Here is an 18,538-nt window from a genome sequence, read left to right as displayed (position 1 = left end):
AATTGAAAGGCTCAATAACACCTGTTATTTGATTATTTCCTAGCGAATATAATGGAAAATTATTGACTGTCGCGGATGAGAGTTAAGTTGTACCGACAATTTCCACGAATGCGAATTTATATATCATTATAAAAGTCTTACGAATTGCCTTGACTCTGACTGCATTTATTATTGGCAAAAAAGAGAAAAGAATAATTTGATGGTATTTTGTGTTCGTTCTCATAGCAAGATGATGATGAAGAAGAAGAAGAAATACTTTTTAAATTTCCTTGTGAATCGTAATAAAAAGAGAAAAAATGATTTAATCTCAAATTATTATGAAAAATCATATATGATTTTTGCAGTTCGAAAGAGATAAAATGAAATTGAAACAGGAAAAGAAAGAATATAATCCGAGGGAATGTAAAATGATTTTTTTCGTTAGCAAAAGAAGAAATGTTGTTTTTTCTCCAATAAATAAAAGAAGGGAAAATTATTTTCGTTTAAATTAATTTAATTTAATTAAATTAAAAATATTTTCTACTTTCGTAAATTGTATGATAATTATGTAAATAGATAAACATTGTGACGAATAAAACAAATATTTCATTTATTTGCATGTACATTCGTTAAAATTTATTTCTTGAAAATATTAATTTTCAGTAAATTTTTTTACTGGAATGCTGTCCCATTTCTTATTAAGGAAATGAAATTTAATTACAATTTTAATAAATTTTAATAAATTAGAAATAATATTTTTTTCTCTTTTTCTATACGTATGCAAACATAATAAGTTTTGTAACAAATACGTCAATTTTGCGACAAAAAAAATTTGTCTTTTTGATTGAAACATTCTTTTACTTTTTTGTGGAAATTCTCATTTTAGAAGCAAATTTTTGCACGTCATTTTCTTGCCTTGAAAATATTGAATTAATTAAAAAATAATAATCGTCATAAATATCGTGACAATTATTAGAGTTCAATATAAAGGAGGCTGATTACATATATTAGTAAGAAATGTAGAATTGTAACAATTTATTTAAGAGAACGCACGTAAAGATGTTTATAAATAATATGAATGGATAAATAATTTCCATATTATTAAGTGCTTTTATGCAATCAATCCCTTAGCAAGAATTATTATTATTTTCGTTTGGAATAATTTTTTTTGGCTAAAGTTTGTAATTTTTTAAATTAATTTTCCTTTTAAAATTAAATATGTTTTTTTAAATCTAAATTTTTAATTATTCTTTTTTTAAATAAATATTTTTTAATAAAATGTCTTGTTTGTTTTGTTTAGATTTTTTATTCTTTTTACATTTTTATATTTTTACAATTTCATTTATTGGTTTCTTTAGTTTTTTACATTTTATATTTTTGCATTTGTATTTTTTTAAATTGTTTAATTTTTACCAAAATAATTTATTATTTATTTAATTAAATTAATTTATCCAAATTTTTAAAATTTTTTTACATTTTAATTTTTTTATAATGAATTTATTATATCATTATTCTTAGAATGCAAAGTTTTTTTTCACCTAAATGAAAATTTTTAAGACAGTTGTCATGCTTATAAGGAATAAATTTACGTTGAGCGCGTATATAAAATTATAAAACGGGACAAAAAATTATTATTTTATAAATTATAGCGAGAAAGATCCAAATAAAAACAGATGTTTAATGTTTATACAATAATGATACGTTTCTACGTCGAAGAGTAATAATTACAATTTTTCATTTTAATTTTCATAACAATTTTTCGTTTACTGATGGCAATAACAAGATAAATCGCAAATGCGCGCTTATTTTAATAAATTCCGTTTCGTTCATCTTATTTACATCGTTAATTGAAATTAATTCAATAATTATAATTAATAGAAAAAATTTGTGTTTTCCTTTTTTCCGTCATTTTCATATGAAACAAAAAAAACAGAAGTCTTCGTTGAGGAGAAGAAAATGTTTATATTGAATTCTTACACATTTGTTTAAATTTTTAATCAATTTTTATTTTTTATATTTATTCACCTATTTATTTACTTATATTTGTTTATTTATAGATTCAATTTAACACAAAATAAAATTTTAGAATTTAGAAGAAATATTTGGTTATAAAAAAGTAAAATATTTTCAATAGGAAAAAAAACTTATGTATAATATTTAAAATTTTTTCCGTATATTGACGTATAAGAAAACTTTGATTTCTGATTACTGGAAATAAATTAAGCAAATTACAGAAAATTCAAACAATTTACTGCAAAATACGAGTGAAATTTTTTTTATGTCTGAACCCGAGATCAATTTGAATCATAGAATGTTAAATTGTCGCAAATACATAAAAATGTTTAAATTTTATTTAAAACAAAACTTTATAGCTTTGAAACTAATTTATTTGTAATATTATAATTAGGAGCTTTTTTTAAATTAAATTTATTATTTTCTCAAATTTATTGAAACGTTTTTTCATTTAAATGTAAAATTATTTTAATATTAATTAATTAGGTAATAATATTTTTTGATATTTTGTTAAAAAAATTTTGATTATATTTTTTTTATTTATTTATTGGATTCATATGTATGACCTTTCGGCCTTTTACATTTCCCGTACATAAATAATTTTGATTATATTTTATTAATAAAATTTCAAAAATATTATTTTTTCTTTATTTATCATCTTTGTAAATATGACTCAAATTACTTCCAGTAATGTTCTTAATTGTTTTCCGGAATGTAAATAGTTTTCAATTAATCACAATCAGTTCACTTTTATTCTCTGTAATTTTTTTGTTCCAACAGTTCGAATCCAATTAATCATTGAAATAAAGTTTTTCACTTACTTCTGTACAAAAAGGAGAATCTAAATTAACAATGAAGCAAATAATTTTTTCGAAAAAATAGAAATACACATTTTGCCGAATTGTATAATTTAACAATTTATAACGTAAAATTTTTTATTTAATATTCATACAATTATTTTAATAATAATTGAAGTAAATATTTTAATTAAATTAAAATAAAATAAATAAATAAATTATAAATAATGGAATAAATAAAGAAATAAGTTACAAATCATAGAATAAGTAAATTGTAAATACTAATATAAATGAATAAAATTTAATTTGAAATTTACAAATAATTAATGAATATATTTTTAAATTAAATTATCAAATATTCTTTTGTGAAATTTTTTTGTAATTATTTATAAATAAATTGTTCTTTGATCTGTATTTGTTTATCACGAAATTAAAATATAATAATTTACATTGAAATTCGTTTATATATGAAAAAATTTAATTTGTAAATATGAACTGCAGGAAATGGAAATATTTAATACAAGTGATTCGAAACGGGACATATTTCACGATATCTTCATTTATTTTAATAGTCTTCTCGTGATTACTTTTCATCCCCGAAACAACGTAATAAATTCTTGATAGGACTCGGAAAGGATCAAGATCAATGATCTTGAAAATTGCAAAAATTTTACTTACACGTGTTTAACTATCATATATGTATGTTTGTAAACTGGTTATGTGCTTGTAAAGCACACATAAATTCCCCTTTTTCTTTGACATTGAATATACGAATGATCCTGTTTTGCAGACAAAAATACTATATTAACAAATATAATTTACGTTCTATAGGGTTAGACAGTTAAATCATAATTTTTTTCTTATATTTTATTTATCTTATGTGTAGATATTAATTAATTTTATTTACTTTATTTGCGATAAAGAAAGAAAAATTATAATACAAATAGAAACAATCATTTGATATTAATTAACTAAAAGGAAACATAAAAAACAAGCTAATCACTAATTTAAGTGTAAATTTATAATGAGTTTTTAATATTAAAATTTCACACAATTTGCATTTTAAAAACAAAAAAGTTATTTTCTGAGTTTGTATTTTCTTGTCTTGTAATTTCCGCGATTTTGAATTTATGATATCAATGGTATTACGAGTTTTATTCATTTTTACATATTTTTTCCACGATTTATTAACATTTTTACTGACCTCCTTGTTTCTCATTTTATTTCTCAACACGTTTGGCCTCAAAAAACTGACCAAACTTTGGTAGAAATACAAAACAAAACAAAAAATTTAAAAAAAGAAACAAAATAAAAATATATTTTATGTATTTTCAGTGTGTTTAAAGTAAAAGTTCAGATTGGTATTGATTTTGCAAAGTTGTTTAAATTATATTTATAAAAAAGAAAAAACTAAATTTTATTTTTGTTGTTTTTGTTACTGTGAACATGTTTTTCTACTTCATTCATAAAATTCCCAACTATTTGCTTACGAATGGGATTTACGTGGAGAAAAATATGACGGAAGAAGGGTATTTTTTATGTCAAATAGAAGAAGGTGATTATTTAGAATTTATTGGATTAGAATAAAGTAGAGAAAAAGTGTCAAAACAGAATGAAAGATAATAAACGCAACAAAGCATACTAGAGCAATATAGAAAAATAGAATAAAATTATAAAATAGACAATTTATTGTAGAAGAGAAAAGAAATACTATAGAATATAACAGAACGTAACAGTACAGAACAGAAAAAACATTGCAGGACACAACAGGACTCAAAACAACAAATGTAAACAGAAAATAACAAAAGAAAATAGAAGATAACAGGTCTTTAGCAAAACAAAAATTATCAATAAGAAATAACATTAAAGGTAAAAATCCGGATAGAATATAACAACAAACAATACAACAAAAAATAACAGAATAAGACAGAGCAGAACTCAATAGAATAAGAGAGGATAGCAAATAAGAAAATAATAGAATAAAGAATAAGAGAGTAGTACAGAACAATTCAAAGTTGTACATAAAATACCAAAACGCATCAGAAAATAATAGAAAACAACAGAAGTGAACGGAAAATTGTGGATTAAAACAAGAAGCAATTAACCAAAATTAGACAAAGTAAATATAGAACTTTAAATAGAAAAACAATACAGATCAGAAAATAACAAAATAATGGAGAACAGAAAATAACAGAAGTAGGTAGATCAAAACATTGTTCGCTCAATAAATAATTTTTCATCTTCTGCTGATTATTATCGGCTGTGATTTCTTTTTATAACTTGTAAATTAAATTAATTTTGATGACTCAGATATTAATTGGAATTGTTCTAGCAGTAGTTTGGGACCAGTAAAATATTTTATGACTAACAATTGTTAGTAAACAGAAGATAAAGATCGCTCAAAAAATAATTTTTCATCTTCTGCTGATTATCGGCTGTGGTTTCTTTTAATGAATTGTGAATTAAATTAATTTTGATGACCCAGATATTAATTGAAAATGATCTAGCAATAGTTTGGGACCAGTAAAAAATTTTATTACTAACAATTGTTAGTAAACAGAAGATAAAGATCGCTCAAAAAATAATTTTTCATCTTCTGCTGATTATCGGCTGTGGTTTCTTTTAATGAATTGTGAATTAAAAAATTTTGATGACCCAGATATTAATTGTAATTGTTCTAGCAATAGTTTAGGACTAGTCAAAAATTTTGTGACTAACAATTGTTAATAAACAGAAGATAAAGTTCGCTCAAAAAATAATTTTTCATCTTCTGCTGATTATCGGCTGTGGTTACTTTTTATGAATTGTGAATTAAATTAATTTTGATGACCCAGATATTAATTGGAATTGTCAGCGGCATTATAATTAACTTAATAGTAGACATAACTAATCATTTGTCTCAGTGAACAGGGCAAGGCGGACATAATCACTGTTGAGGCAATGTTGATGCAACATTACCAGTGGTATTAGCAACATTGTCATGCAATATTGACATAATATTGAGCTTAAATGTTATGCTATTTGGATAAGAACAATACAGAAAACATCAGAGGAGAGCAGAAAATAATAGAAGAGAGCAGAAATTAAAAGAACAATACAAGAAAATATATCAAATGAGAACAAAAATAAATAAAAATATCAGAAGAACGCAGAGCAGAACAAATAATGACAGAACGAAGTAATGCACATCGTAAAATAACAGAGAAGAGCAAAGAAACAAAACTACAGAAATGAATTGAATTGTATAAGAAAACATAATATATTGATAAGAATAGAAGATAATTCAATTAAATACAAAGTGGAATAAATTCTGTAAATAGAATTTTAGTTAAATTTTAGTTTAATAGTTTAGTGTCGTATGTCAATATCAAATGAGCAAATGTCACTCAAAATAATGATAGTACTTGACGAAAATTTGTTTCATAATACTGCAAACATAGTTGAGACCAGTTGAGACTGATAAATCGGCAAAAAAAAAATGGGTCATCAAAAGTGATAGTAAATCAATTTATTAATGGTTCTGTTATACTGACATCAATGGTTAATCTTGACCTTCGTCCCAATATTGCGAAAAAAATGTTTACTTTGTAAAATATTCGTCGATTATTCCTTAATCTCTTGATCTTATTATAAAGGTTACGAGAGCATTGCTCGAGAGATTACAAATATATTTATGCATACATATATATGTTTATATATGTATAAGTAGTTACTCGACACGCTTTTGACCTTGTTTGTAATCATGGAAGTAGAACAGGTTTACCTCCGTGCAGACAACGTATTGTTTCTGCACTTTACAATTGAAATAACAAAAAATTGCAAAATTACCAACAATTGAAAATAGATCCAGAAGAAGATGGAATTGAATGGGAATCTTTTTTTTCCGTTAAATATAAATATAAACGAAATATTTTCGTGTCATTCACCTCTTCTTGTATGTGGTTTTTTATCAGAGGAGAAAAAATTTTTTTTGTTGGGCAATTACGAAATAATTTTTGTATTTGTTTTTTTTTGTGTTAGTTTTCGATCTAGTTTTGTAAAAGATTATAGTGGTAATTTAGAAAATTACTTTGTAATTAAGTCTGATTTATATGGGATTTATATGTAAATGTCATTAAGTTCTATTTAACACGTGAAAACAAATTTACGTTAGCGGCCTTAAAAGTGCCTTTTCTATTTCTTTTAGTTTGTCTGCTAGGAACAAAATTAATGAAGGTAGTAGATAATGAGTTTTTATTTCGATTGGATCAACAAGTGGTTGGTAAAATGTGTACTAATCTCGAGTAGGTTGTGTGACCAGTATACGAAGTAGAGGAAATTAACCGAAACGTTAAAAAGGAGCGAAATTTTTGGTACTTGGAACTTTTTTAGTTCTCGACAATTTTTTTTATCAATTTTTGGATGCGATTATCAAATTTGATCCTTTTTCATCAAATTGGAGCTTTTTTATTAAAGAAGAGCTTTTTGCAAAACACGTTGGTACTTAGAACTTTTTTTAGAATTTATTTATGATTCAGAAATAATTTGTATCTTGAAAAACAACGCTGGTCTTAATAATTTTTTTCAACAATTTTTGGAGTCGAATATCAAATGAGGGCTTTTTTTCATCTTTTTATGTTAATGAAGAACTTTTTCCGAAATACGGAGGTACTCAGGTTGTCGAGTGTAATTATTTTTGGAGTTTCACTGTTTCTGAAAGAAAATTTTAGTGTGGAAATTAAAAATTAGAAAATTTACTATGGAAATAGTAAAATTTAATTATCATTTTTTTGTCCAGTCTTTTTAAATTTAAGATTCGAATTTTTTCACTTAGAATTCTAAAAGTAATTTTTGGTAAATTTTTGAGTTTTGTAAGTTCAAATCAGAATTGAATGTTAAACTTTTCTCAAGTGTTTTTTTTTATTTTTGTTTAGTTTTATTATTTCCGAAGTTACTATTTATGAAAGAAAATTGTAGTTGAAAAATTGAAAAGTAGTAAAATTTATTCCGGAAATAGCAAAAATTTTACTAGAAAATTAGAAATGAGTAAAAATATCAGACACTAGATTTAATTTAGCTATTTGAATTTAGAGTTTCAGTGGTCATTTTTGGTATAAATATTTTTATTTTTGTAAATTAATTTCGAAACAGATTCGAATATATACAATTTCTCTCGAACGTTTTTCTTTATTTGTTTTCTTGGTTTTTTTTACTAAAACTTGAGAAGTTGGAACCACATTGAAATTCAACCCTTTCGATCTAATTGTTTTCTGATCAAGGACTACAATCCATGGCCTCGTTGTAATAATTATAGGTTCAGATATTTTAAAATTCAGAAAAGTTGGTGTTATTGAAGGTCCTTTTGCGATTTTTTCGCTTTCACTTTTCCCTTTTAGTTCGACTTTTTTAAATCCTTCCACCATCTCTCACATTTATTATATCATAATTCGAATTTTCTTAATTTTTCTTTTGTTTTTTTACTACAAAACTTTATTTAAAAAAAAGTGTCTCGATAAATATTAATCGATATTGTCTATTTTATTATTTATTGTTTTTAGTAAGAAAATATTTTTCATTAAATTTATTTTTTCAAAAATTGAAAAGGAGTAAAAAAGAGTGTTTGGTTTCTCTTATTTCTGTGATTAATTTTTTTTTTTGGTAAATTTAAATTATCATGGGTTGTAGTAAATAGCAAAACATTTACATATATTAATATGTGTGTGGAATTTTGAAAATTTGTACTATTTATTTCTCGTAAAAATTTTTGTAGGGAATAGTAATTATGGGGATTTTTTAAATATTATTGTAATATGTGCATGTGTTTAAGATAAATTATGTACGCCTCTCGTAAGATTTGATTTCTCAAAACTTTTACGCACATACAAGGGGGCGACAAATGAAAGATATATTGCGAAAATCTGATTGACTTTCTATGTTGTCATTGAATTTTTCTTGAAAATGAAAACTGTTTCCACTTGACTGCACTATGTGTTTTCTGTATATATATATATTATACTTTCGAATTAATATCCGGTTTTCGCTGAAATTTTTTGAAACAATTTTAACGTAGACACTTGACTCTGAAAATTGAGTCACTGATTAGAAAATGAGGAAACCTTTTGAAATTCGAATTATTATTTTTAAAACAATTTTATTGTTTTTTCTGTTTTCATAACAAAAAGTAATTTCTACTTTTACGGAAATTTTAATTTTTACTGAAATTAATTAATTTTTATTAAGGTTAATTAATTCTCATTACCATTAATTTTTATTCAGATCAATTAATTTTCATTAAAATTAATTAATTTTTGTTATGTTTTTAGCAGTTAATTTAAATATTAGTAGTTAGCAGTGATTAAATATTTAGTTACATTAATTATTATTAATCGAGTAATTATTAATTATGAACAATTAGGCAATTAATTATTAACAATTAAAATAATTAATTTACTTTTGTTATTTGGGTTTGAAATAATAATTTATGAGCAATTGAAATGGCATTAACTCTCGGAGAAAATAATTTCCACAGTGATAAAAAGAATGTTAAATGTTCTTGAACTTTTGTCACGTGAATTCTTGTTATCTTAACCGACAAGGAAGAAGAAGTCAGGTGCAATTGAAAGATTCTTTTATCGCTGTCAATCTGATACAACTTGAGTGTTTCTGAACATACAGGAATCGCAATTACTGCCATAAAAATGGTGGCCTTTCATTTTTATAAAAGTAAAATTGTTGACTTTATAATTTACACTGAATTACAAATAAAAATGAGGGGAAAAAAATTGTTCGACAACTTTTTCACTAATGCATCTCCATTTCTTTTGAATTTGAAAAAAAAGTTGCAACAGTTTATTTTTGATTTTATCATTTTCAGATAATTACACAAAATTATTTGTAATCAATTCTATAAAAAGATGAATAAATAATTATGTTTTTTGAATGAATAAATAATTATGATTCCAAATAGGAAAATAATTATGCTTTGCAAATAAATAAGTAATATTATGTTCTCAAAATAAATAAATAATCATATTTTTCTTTTCCAAATGAAAAACAATTATATTTCTTAAATAAATAATTGTATTTTCTGCATTAAATAAAGAATTATATTTTTGAAATAAATAATTGTACTTTATAAATAAATTCAACAATTATACATTTCAAACAAATATAAACAATTGTTTATAAATAATTATATTTTCAAATAAATAATCTACAAGCATTGAAATAAAACAGGAAGGAAATAGAAATTAAATCTGAAGAAAATAAAAAAAAATGGAAAATTATTTAAATAATTCAATTTGTTTGAAGTAAATAATTGAAAAGAGAAAATAAGTTGCTGGTAAAAGTACTACTGAATATGGAAAAGTAACTGTACAATTAAAAATCTAAGAAAAATATGTTTTTGGAGCACGGAAGATTGATTTAATGAAGAAAAAAAAACTTGTTCAACTGCTTCACATGACGACAATTCTTACGTCATTATAAAAAATTCTCATTTCTACAAATATATTCTGAAGACGAATTTTCGTCCTGATTATTTGCTTTCTTTATTCCCAGTTTTCTCCACTTGAGTCCTTATAATAATTCAAGTGAATATAAGAAGAATGCGCGCAAAAGAAAAAATGGTCCCTATATGACGTCAATGCTGTGCGAAAAAAATACAAAACTGAATGAAAGAAGATTCTCGAACCTTAAAATGAGCGGATGTTAAACGCAAAACAAGTTCTTTTTGTAGTACCCTCACAAATCAGTGCGATGTTAAAAATAGAATTTTTTAAAAATATTTTTGTCACTGACACGAAAAAAAGGGTTCACGCGAATAACTTATTTATTTCTGCAAAAAAAAAATTGTTATCCTTAACAAGACGAAAACTAACGTTTGCTAAAGATTTTTTTACTGAAAAACAAATTGAATAGAAATTAAAACTAAACAACAAGAACAACGACAACAAACAGCAATAATTAAATTAAAATTAATTAGAAATAAATAATAATGAATAACATAAAATTAATAAAGTAAAATATAATAATTTATTTATGAGATGAATTAATTTTTACCGTTCGAAAAATACTTTTTTATAAGGATTTTATTAACCACTCGCAGGGGAAAAATGAAGTGCTTGTAAAGAATCGTAAAAAGGGGGGGGAAAAGTTACAAAGAAATTTTGTTTTTAAGAAAAAAAGTTGTTTCTTTTCCTTTTTTTCTTTTGGTTTCGTAAAGTTCAAACTTCCGCGGAGATTGTTATGAAAGTCATATAACTGAATCTCCTTTGGTGCCAGGACAAGTATAAAAGCTCAAAGTGGAAAATTACTAAATTCCTAACAATAAACTGTGTTGAGAAACATCAAAGAGTTTGAGTGGTGGGTATATACGGGTTTTCATATAATATAGACTCTAACCATTAAATATAAAAACACCGTAATATTCCTCTAATTATGCGCTTTATCGTTGCGTTATTGTGCGAATAATAACCACTTATTTTTCAACTCGCATTTTTTTCATTGACATCACTACTACCGTCTTTAGAATACAAATAGAAAATAATTTTTCTTTCTTTAAAAAGAAAAATTGAAAAAATACTTTTTGTTTAATGTTTCAATTTGAATGAATTTTTTGTTATTCTACTATAAAGAACACGTGACTTCTGTTGACTTAAAAAAGCAAAAATTAATTTTTGATAAACTGAAGAAATTATTGAACATTAAAAATTCGAGAGAAGAATTTTTAATGAAAAGGAGAAGTTAATTAAATTAAACGATGAAGGGAGTTTATGCGTGTAAATAAAAAAATTGAAAAGAAAAGAAAAGAATAAATATAAACAATGATAATACGATACAATTAATTTTCTCAGTGTTGATTTTAATTATTTTGATAAGATGAAATGTTAATTAATCTTTACATTTAGATAACAATGAACTAACTCAACAAACAAAATGTTTAATCGACAATGAAAAATTTTTTGAGTCTTAATTTGATGTCATTTTTTTTTGTCTGGCAAAATATTTATTCGGTTTAAAGAAAATAAAGAATTCTTTTAAGAAGATAATAATTTAAGCAACAAAATGTTAAGTTAGTCAGTGAATAATTAATTTGGCTAACAAAATGCCAATTTAGTCAATAGATTATTAATTATCAGAGCAGTAATATTAATAATAGAAAATTAATATTATTTAGCTGTTAATTATTATTAATTAACTTTTTTCCTGATTGTATTAAAATGTTAAGTGACAAATTAATTTGTTGACTAAATTTTGTTAGCTAATAAAAATTTAGTAAACAAATTAACAAAGAAAAAATTAGTCAACAAATTATTTGTTTAACTAATAAAAAGTTAACTTAGTCAACAAACGATTAATTTAAGCAATAAATTATTAATTTACCAACACGAAATTAATTTAGACAACAATCTATCAATTTAATTAGCAGAAATGAAAACATAGTGAACAAAATATGAATTTAGTCAACAAATTATTAACTTAGTCAACACAGATTTTTTCTTTTTCAACAAAAGATTGATTTAGCCAAAGAAATTTTTATTTAGTCAACAAATTATTTATTTAGCTTACAAAATGATTAGTTAGTAAACAGTAGATCAATTTAGCCACCAAAAATGCTTGTAAACTAACTATTTAGCACACACAATTTTTGTAACAACAATAGATTAATTTAATCACCGAAAATGATTCTTCAGTCAAGAAACTTTTAAATTACTACCAAAAATAATAATTAAGTTAAAAAGCTACTAATTTAGCCAATAAAATTTGTATTTAGTCAACAAATTATTTATTTAGTTAAAAGAAATTTTAGCTTAGTCAACAAACTTTTAATCTAACTAAAAAAATAATTAATTTAGTTAAAAATTATAATTTATCAAATACAATTTTAGTGTCGTCTAAAAAAAATATTAACTTAGTAATCAACCTATCAATTCAGACAACAAAATGTTAATGTAAGAAGATGAAGAAAAATTTTAATTTAATCAACAAATAATTTAGTCAACAGATAGTTTACTCAACAAATAATTTATTCAATAAATAATTTAGTTAACAAATAATTTGGTCAACAAATAATTTAGTTAACAAATAATTTGGTCAACAAATAATTTAGTTAACAAATAATTTAGTCAACAAATAATTAAGAAATCAAATATTTTAGTTAACAAATATTTTAGTCAGCAAATGATTTAGTCAGCAAATAATTTAGTCAACAAATAATTAAGAAATCAAATATTTTAGTTAACAAATATTTCAGTCATTAAATGATTTAGTCAGCAAATAATTTAGTCAACAAAGTATTAATTTATTCAAAAAAAAAATAATACTTTTTACTGAAAAGATTTTGTAATTAGTAAACAAAGTACTAATATAATTAAAGTAATTCATTCAAGAATTGTATAGACAGTTTAAACGAAATTTTAATTTATGAAACAGTATTAATTTAGCTAACAAACAAAATTTTTATTCTATTTTACATTTAGCAAAAAAAATACATATAGTATCAAATTTCAACAAAAACTAGTTTCTTTTTTATTTATTTATTTTAGCGTAAAGTTATTTTTGTTGTTCTTTAAAAACATTAATTCTGTTGGTTTCTATTACAGTAACAGTAACTATTTATTATTTAATTTTTAATTTAAAGAAATTAATATTAAGTGTAAATTTAATAAATAAAGTAAAATTAATTGAATCTTTCATTAAACATATAATTCGCGAGGAAAATGCCAAATCATTTATCCTTGTCATTGGTCATTTTTGATCATAGAATTGAATAATTTTTTTCTTATTTTTTTTTTCGTGAAACTTGAGATTTATTCGTAACCAGTAATGGAACCAAGGTTTTTAATTTTACAAAGTAAATCAGTTCTGAGTCACAGATTGCTTTACACGATTAACTTTTACGGTATCTGTTTACGATTTCAGTGACGAATCAAAACGTAGAAGATTCAGGTCCTTGTCGTATTCTTTTTTCTTCTTTTCTTCTACTTCTACTTCTTCTTCTTTTCAAACATAAATATTCATAAAAATGCGAATGCATTTTAAAAGTGACTTGAGGGGAAAAAAAAGGAACGATTATTTTCTCCTAGAATTTTTTCCCCAAAAACTAAGGTACTATAAATTCTATTTTATGGAAAGTTGAGAATTTAAGTATAGTAAGATTCAGTAGATGGTTTTTTTTGCATTGAAAAAAAGCTCTCGAACTTTTACGATATCCAGTCATCGCAAAAGTGCTATTTGTTAATTTTACGATTATCCGTGAGTTTGATTTTCTCGTTTCATTTTTATTGCTCATTCATGATGATAATAGTAATTCTCACTAGGACTTCTAGACGATTATTTTGCAAATTTAGATTGGAATTTGAAAATGTTCTTTTAAAAATATTCATTTAAAAATAAACTAATCATTAAATAAAGTTTTAGAATTTCTTCTGACCATTATCTACTTTTTCGTTTGATAGATAAATTTTTTGTTGACTTGAAAAATATTCTTTCACTCAAATAAATATTTAAATAAAATCAAATCAAAATACTGAATTAACAAGTAGAATTAAAATTAATTGATTGATTTATTTATTATAATTATAAATAATATTATAAAATTAATTATTTATTAATTAAAATAAATACTTATAATAATAATTTTATTTCTTTCTTTTCTTAAATAACAGATAAGTAAAAATTGAAAGCTAAAAAAATTTAATATTAAAAATTGAAGTTAAATAAATTGGACAAATTTTTGATCATTGCAAATTTTTTGTTCTAATAATTTTTACAGTGACTTTACTCCTTTTTTTAGGTCAATTTTCATAAGCTTATTAATAACATTAAAAAACAACAATATAATTATTTATAACATAATAATTGACTTTTATACACTCTTATAAACGTATTAATTTTCTTGTTAAACGTGAGAAATAATGTTTGAACTTGTGACACTTTTTTTGTAATAATAAAAAAAATTTTATTTTAACGGTTCAAGTGATAAACAATATTTCAAAATACTTAAATAATACAGTGAGATAATTCAATTTATTATGAAATCATTGAAGATTTATATGTCTGCAATGATTAAAATCGAGTGCACGTGTTATAAATAAATAAGTTTTTTTTTATTTCACTAACTTGGAAATTTATTCTTATAACTCTAAATCACACCTTCACCATATGTGTGAAAATTAAATCGTTAATTGAATTAAATTAAATTGTTAATTCTTAGTTACTGTAAAGGAATTTTTTTGAAAAAAAACTATTATTATATGGTTTTGGATTTTTTTAAAGAAAATCTCATTAAAAAAAAATTATTTAGAGTCGTCGGGTTTTAAAGGTCTTCTTGGTAATTTGGAAATCTACTTCCGAATATAAAGGTCGACTGCATTTCGATTCACTTCCTTTATTCATATTTTAATCACAAACTTGTCCTTGGGAAGCACTTTTGTCAAAAATGTTAATTAATTCCTTTATCTCATCTTGATGAGTGTACCGTTATTTTTTTTAGAGCAATAAAATTCTATAGTTTTATTAAATTGCACCAATAGGTAGAAAATAACTGAATTTAGAAAATAAAAATTTTGTTTAGATTTGAATTTTTTATTCAAATCAAATTCAAATGGTTAATTAATTTAATTCGTTGATTCAATTAAATTATTTAATCAGTTGATTAATTTAATTAAGTAAATTGTGAATTCAATAAGTCAATTGAAATTCTTTTGATTTCTAAAATTGTTATTTGCTATAAATTTAATTTAATTAATTACTTTCATTAACGCATTCATTCAATTAGTTTCCTAAAGTGACTCAATAAATTAGTGTCATTAATTTATTAAATTTATTAGTTTTATTGTCATTCAATTAATTGGATTTTTAAATTGACTCAATTAATTAGTTTCACTTATTCTTTCAAAAATAAATAAAATAATTAGTCAATTTTGTGAATTAAATTAGTTAATCCATTAATCAATTATTAATTTACAAAGCAAATTGATTCATTTAATTAATTAATTATATTAATTTAATCAGTTATTTAAATTCACGTTATTTTAATTAAGAAAATTTAATTTATTAAATAAATTAATTCAATTAATAATCTGTGTAAATAAATAAATTCAATTTATTAATTTAACTAATTTATTTGCTTAATTAAATTAATTTTAATTTTTAAAAATTGTTGTTGTTATGTTAAGAAAATTCACTTACTTTTAGATGCTGGTTCGAGTGGAAGATTATCAGTCACTAAAAAGAAAAAAAAATTCAATTAACTCTTTTTTGCAAAATATTTTTAGAAAAATTTTCAATCTTTCATTTAATTACCTGATTTGTCTTAATCGATGATTAATTAATTGGTGACCAACTTAAAATAACTGCATATTTTTGCATAAAAATTCTCTTTAATGAAATCTTTATTTCTTTTTTCAAAAATAAAAATTTCCAATTATTCTCACTTAAGTTCATGACCATTAACGAGAGATTTGCCAATATCTACTTGATACTTTTCATCTTATCGCGTTTATAAATTAAAAAAAGAAAATAATAATGAATAAACGAAATTAAAATAGAAAGAAAATACTTGACAAAATGATTTGTATATTCTTTTGTTTATTATTAAACTGGATTCTAATTGTTTGATCTAATTTTTAATTTTATTGGAGAATTTTTCAAGAAAGTTTATTTATCATTTCAATGTTATAAAGCTTTGATTTTTTTTTCTTTAAATAAATTAGTCACTGGTACTATATTTATGACACGTGGCGCACACTTTATTAAAGATAAGGGAACAATCAATGTCATTTTGTAGAGTTTCTTTAATGTTAATTGTTAAATGTTTATTGAATAACAATTCTTTTTGTTTTATACTATCTTGGCAAGTTTATAATGGATAAAAATTCACGCTGTCTTACTTGAGACTACAAACTGAATGAAATAAACCATTTATCAATTTGTATTGTGAATTAAAAAATATTTTCTTGTTTCATTTTTTAAACAAATAATGACCAATAATTAGAACGTTCGAGTAATTAATCAAAATAATTCCCAGTGATGTTAATTATTCCACGAGAGAGTTGGATTCGAGTTATCTTATGAGGAACCTTTAGTGATGAATTGTTGCGTCAAGAATGTTTCCTGACTTTGTGAATTTATTGGATTTGCTGGGACTAAACTGATTCCTTTGATCAATAATATTTTTTCTTTAGTGGTGGAATGGTTTTCTTTAGTCAACAAAGAGTGTTTTGTGAAAAAGAATGCTTCTTTGGATAAGAAAAGTGCTTCTTGGGTTAGTAAAAGTATTTTTCAGTTATTAAAATTATTTAATTATTAATTAGTTGGAAAAATTATTTTTTAATTAGTACAATTATTTTTTAGTTGGCAAAATATTTTATAGATATCAAAATATTGTTTTAGTTAGAATTAGGAAGAATATTTTTAGTCAACAAAATAATTTTTTAGTCAAGAAAATGTTTTTTAGTTAGTAAAATATTTTTTAGTCAAGCAGAATACTTTATAGTCAAGAAAATACTTCTTTAGTTTTTAAAAAATGTTTCATCAATCAACAAAATGTTTAAACTGAGAGGTGTCAATTTAACTAAAAAAATATTTGATTTAATCTACAAAATATGAATTTAGTCAAGAAACTATTAATTTAATCAACAAAAGATTAATTTAGCAAACAAAAATATTAATTTAGTCAATAATCAATGAATTTAGTTAATAAAAAATTAATTTAGCGAACAAATTATTAATTTAATCAACAAAGGATTCACTTAACCAACGAAAATATAAATTTAGCCAACAAACTATCAATTTAAGCAGAATAAAATTTAGTTTAGTCTACAAAAAATATGAATTTAGTCAACAAACTATTAATTTAGTCAACAAAAATATCAATTTAGGCAACAAAATATTAATTTAACCAACAAAAATATTAATTTAGTCAACAAACTATCAATTTAACAAGAAAAATTTTTGGTTAAGTCTACAAAATATGAATTTAGTTTTTAGTCAACAAACTATTAATTTTACCAAAAAAAAATACAAATTTAGTTAACAAACTATCAATTTAACCAGAAAAAATTTTAGTCAACAAACTATTAATTTAGTAAAGAAAAATTTTAATTTAGCCAACAAGGGATCAGTTTAGAATGTTTAGATATAAAAAATATTAGTAACAAAAATATTTGTAATTTAGTCAACAATCTGTTAATTTAGTCAACAAATTATTCATTAAGCCAACAAAAATTTGAATTCAGTTTACAAAAAATTGTCTTAACTAAAAAAATTTTAATTTAGTTAACAAACATTTAATTCAACCAAAAAATCTATCAGTTTAGGTAATGAAGTGTCGATTTAGCCAACAAAAATTTTAATTCTGTCAGAAGCGTTAATTTGACCCAGAAAAATTTTTATTAGTTAACAGGATATTAATTTAGTCCACAAAAATTTTAAGTGACTCAACAAAATATTGAATTAGTTAACAAAAACACTAAAGATAAAAATTGAAACTTACCCAAAATTTTCTGGTCACAAATTATATTTCGCTGACTTGATATCATGGCATTGCGGAGATTTAATAAAGATTCGACTGATTTAAATTCCGTTTCTTTTCGCAAACGTGACCATTGTTTTTGTAATGGCTTAATTGGATCACTGTGGACCATTTTTGTGGATTTCAAAAAAAAAATATAGTTTTTTTGTTTTTCACTAATATTATTAACGTCTTTCAATGATGATGACCGTTCAATTACTGAATATGTTTAATGCATCTCTTCGAAACGGAT

The 18,538-nt window shown here is 23.0% G+C and overlaps 1 protein-coding gene across 1 annotated transcript in view; it reads right to left on the bottom strand.

Annotated features, from left to right (window-relative positions):
- LOC122508547 (scavenger receptor class B member 1-like) overlaps nucleotides 1–18,538 on the bottom strand; it is an 83,632-nt gene extending 65,094 nt beyond the window's left edge. Inside the window, exons 1-2 of the mRNA XM_043621982.1 lie at nucleotides 18,268–18,538; nucleotides 15,963–15,998 (exon numbers count right to left, since the gene is read on the bottom strand). Coding sequence (XP_043477917.1) covers nucleotides 15,963–15,998; nucleotides 18,268–18,418 — 187 coding nt within the window. The 5' untranslated portion in view covers nucleotides 18,419–18,538. The remainder of the gene's footprint in view (nucleotides 1–15,962; nucleotides 15,999–18,267) is intronic.

Source organism: Leptopilina heterotoma, unplaced genomic scaffold, assembly GCF_015476425.1.
Source record: "Leptopilina heterotoma isolate Lh14 unplaced genomic scaffold, ASM1547642v1 Lhet_114, whole genome shotgun sequence".
Taxonomy (NCBI): Eukaryota; Metazoa; Arthropoda; class Insecta; order Hymenoptera; family Figitidae; genus Leptopilina; species Leptopilina heterotoma.
The sequence above is the reverse complement of the archived record's forward strand: the minus strand, read 5'-3'. Positions and strand labels throughout refer to the sequence as shown.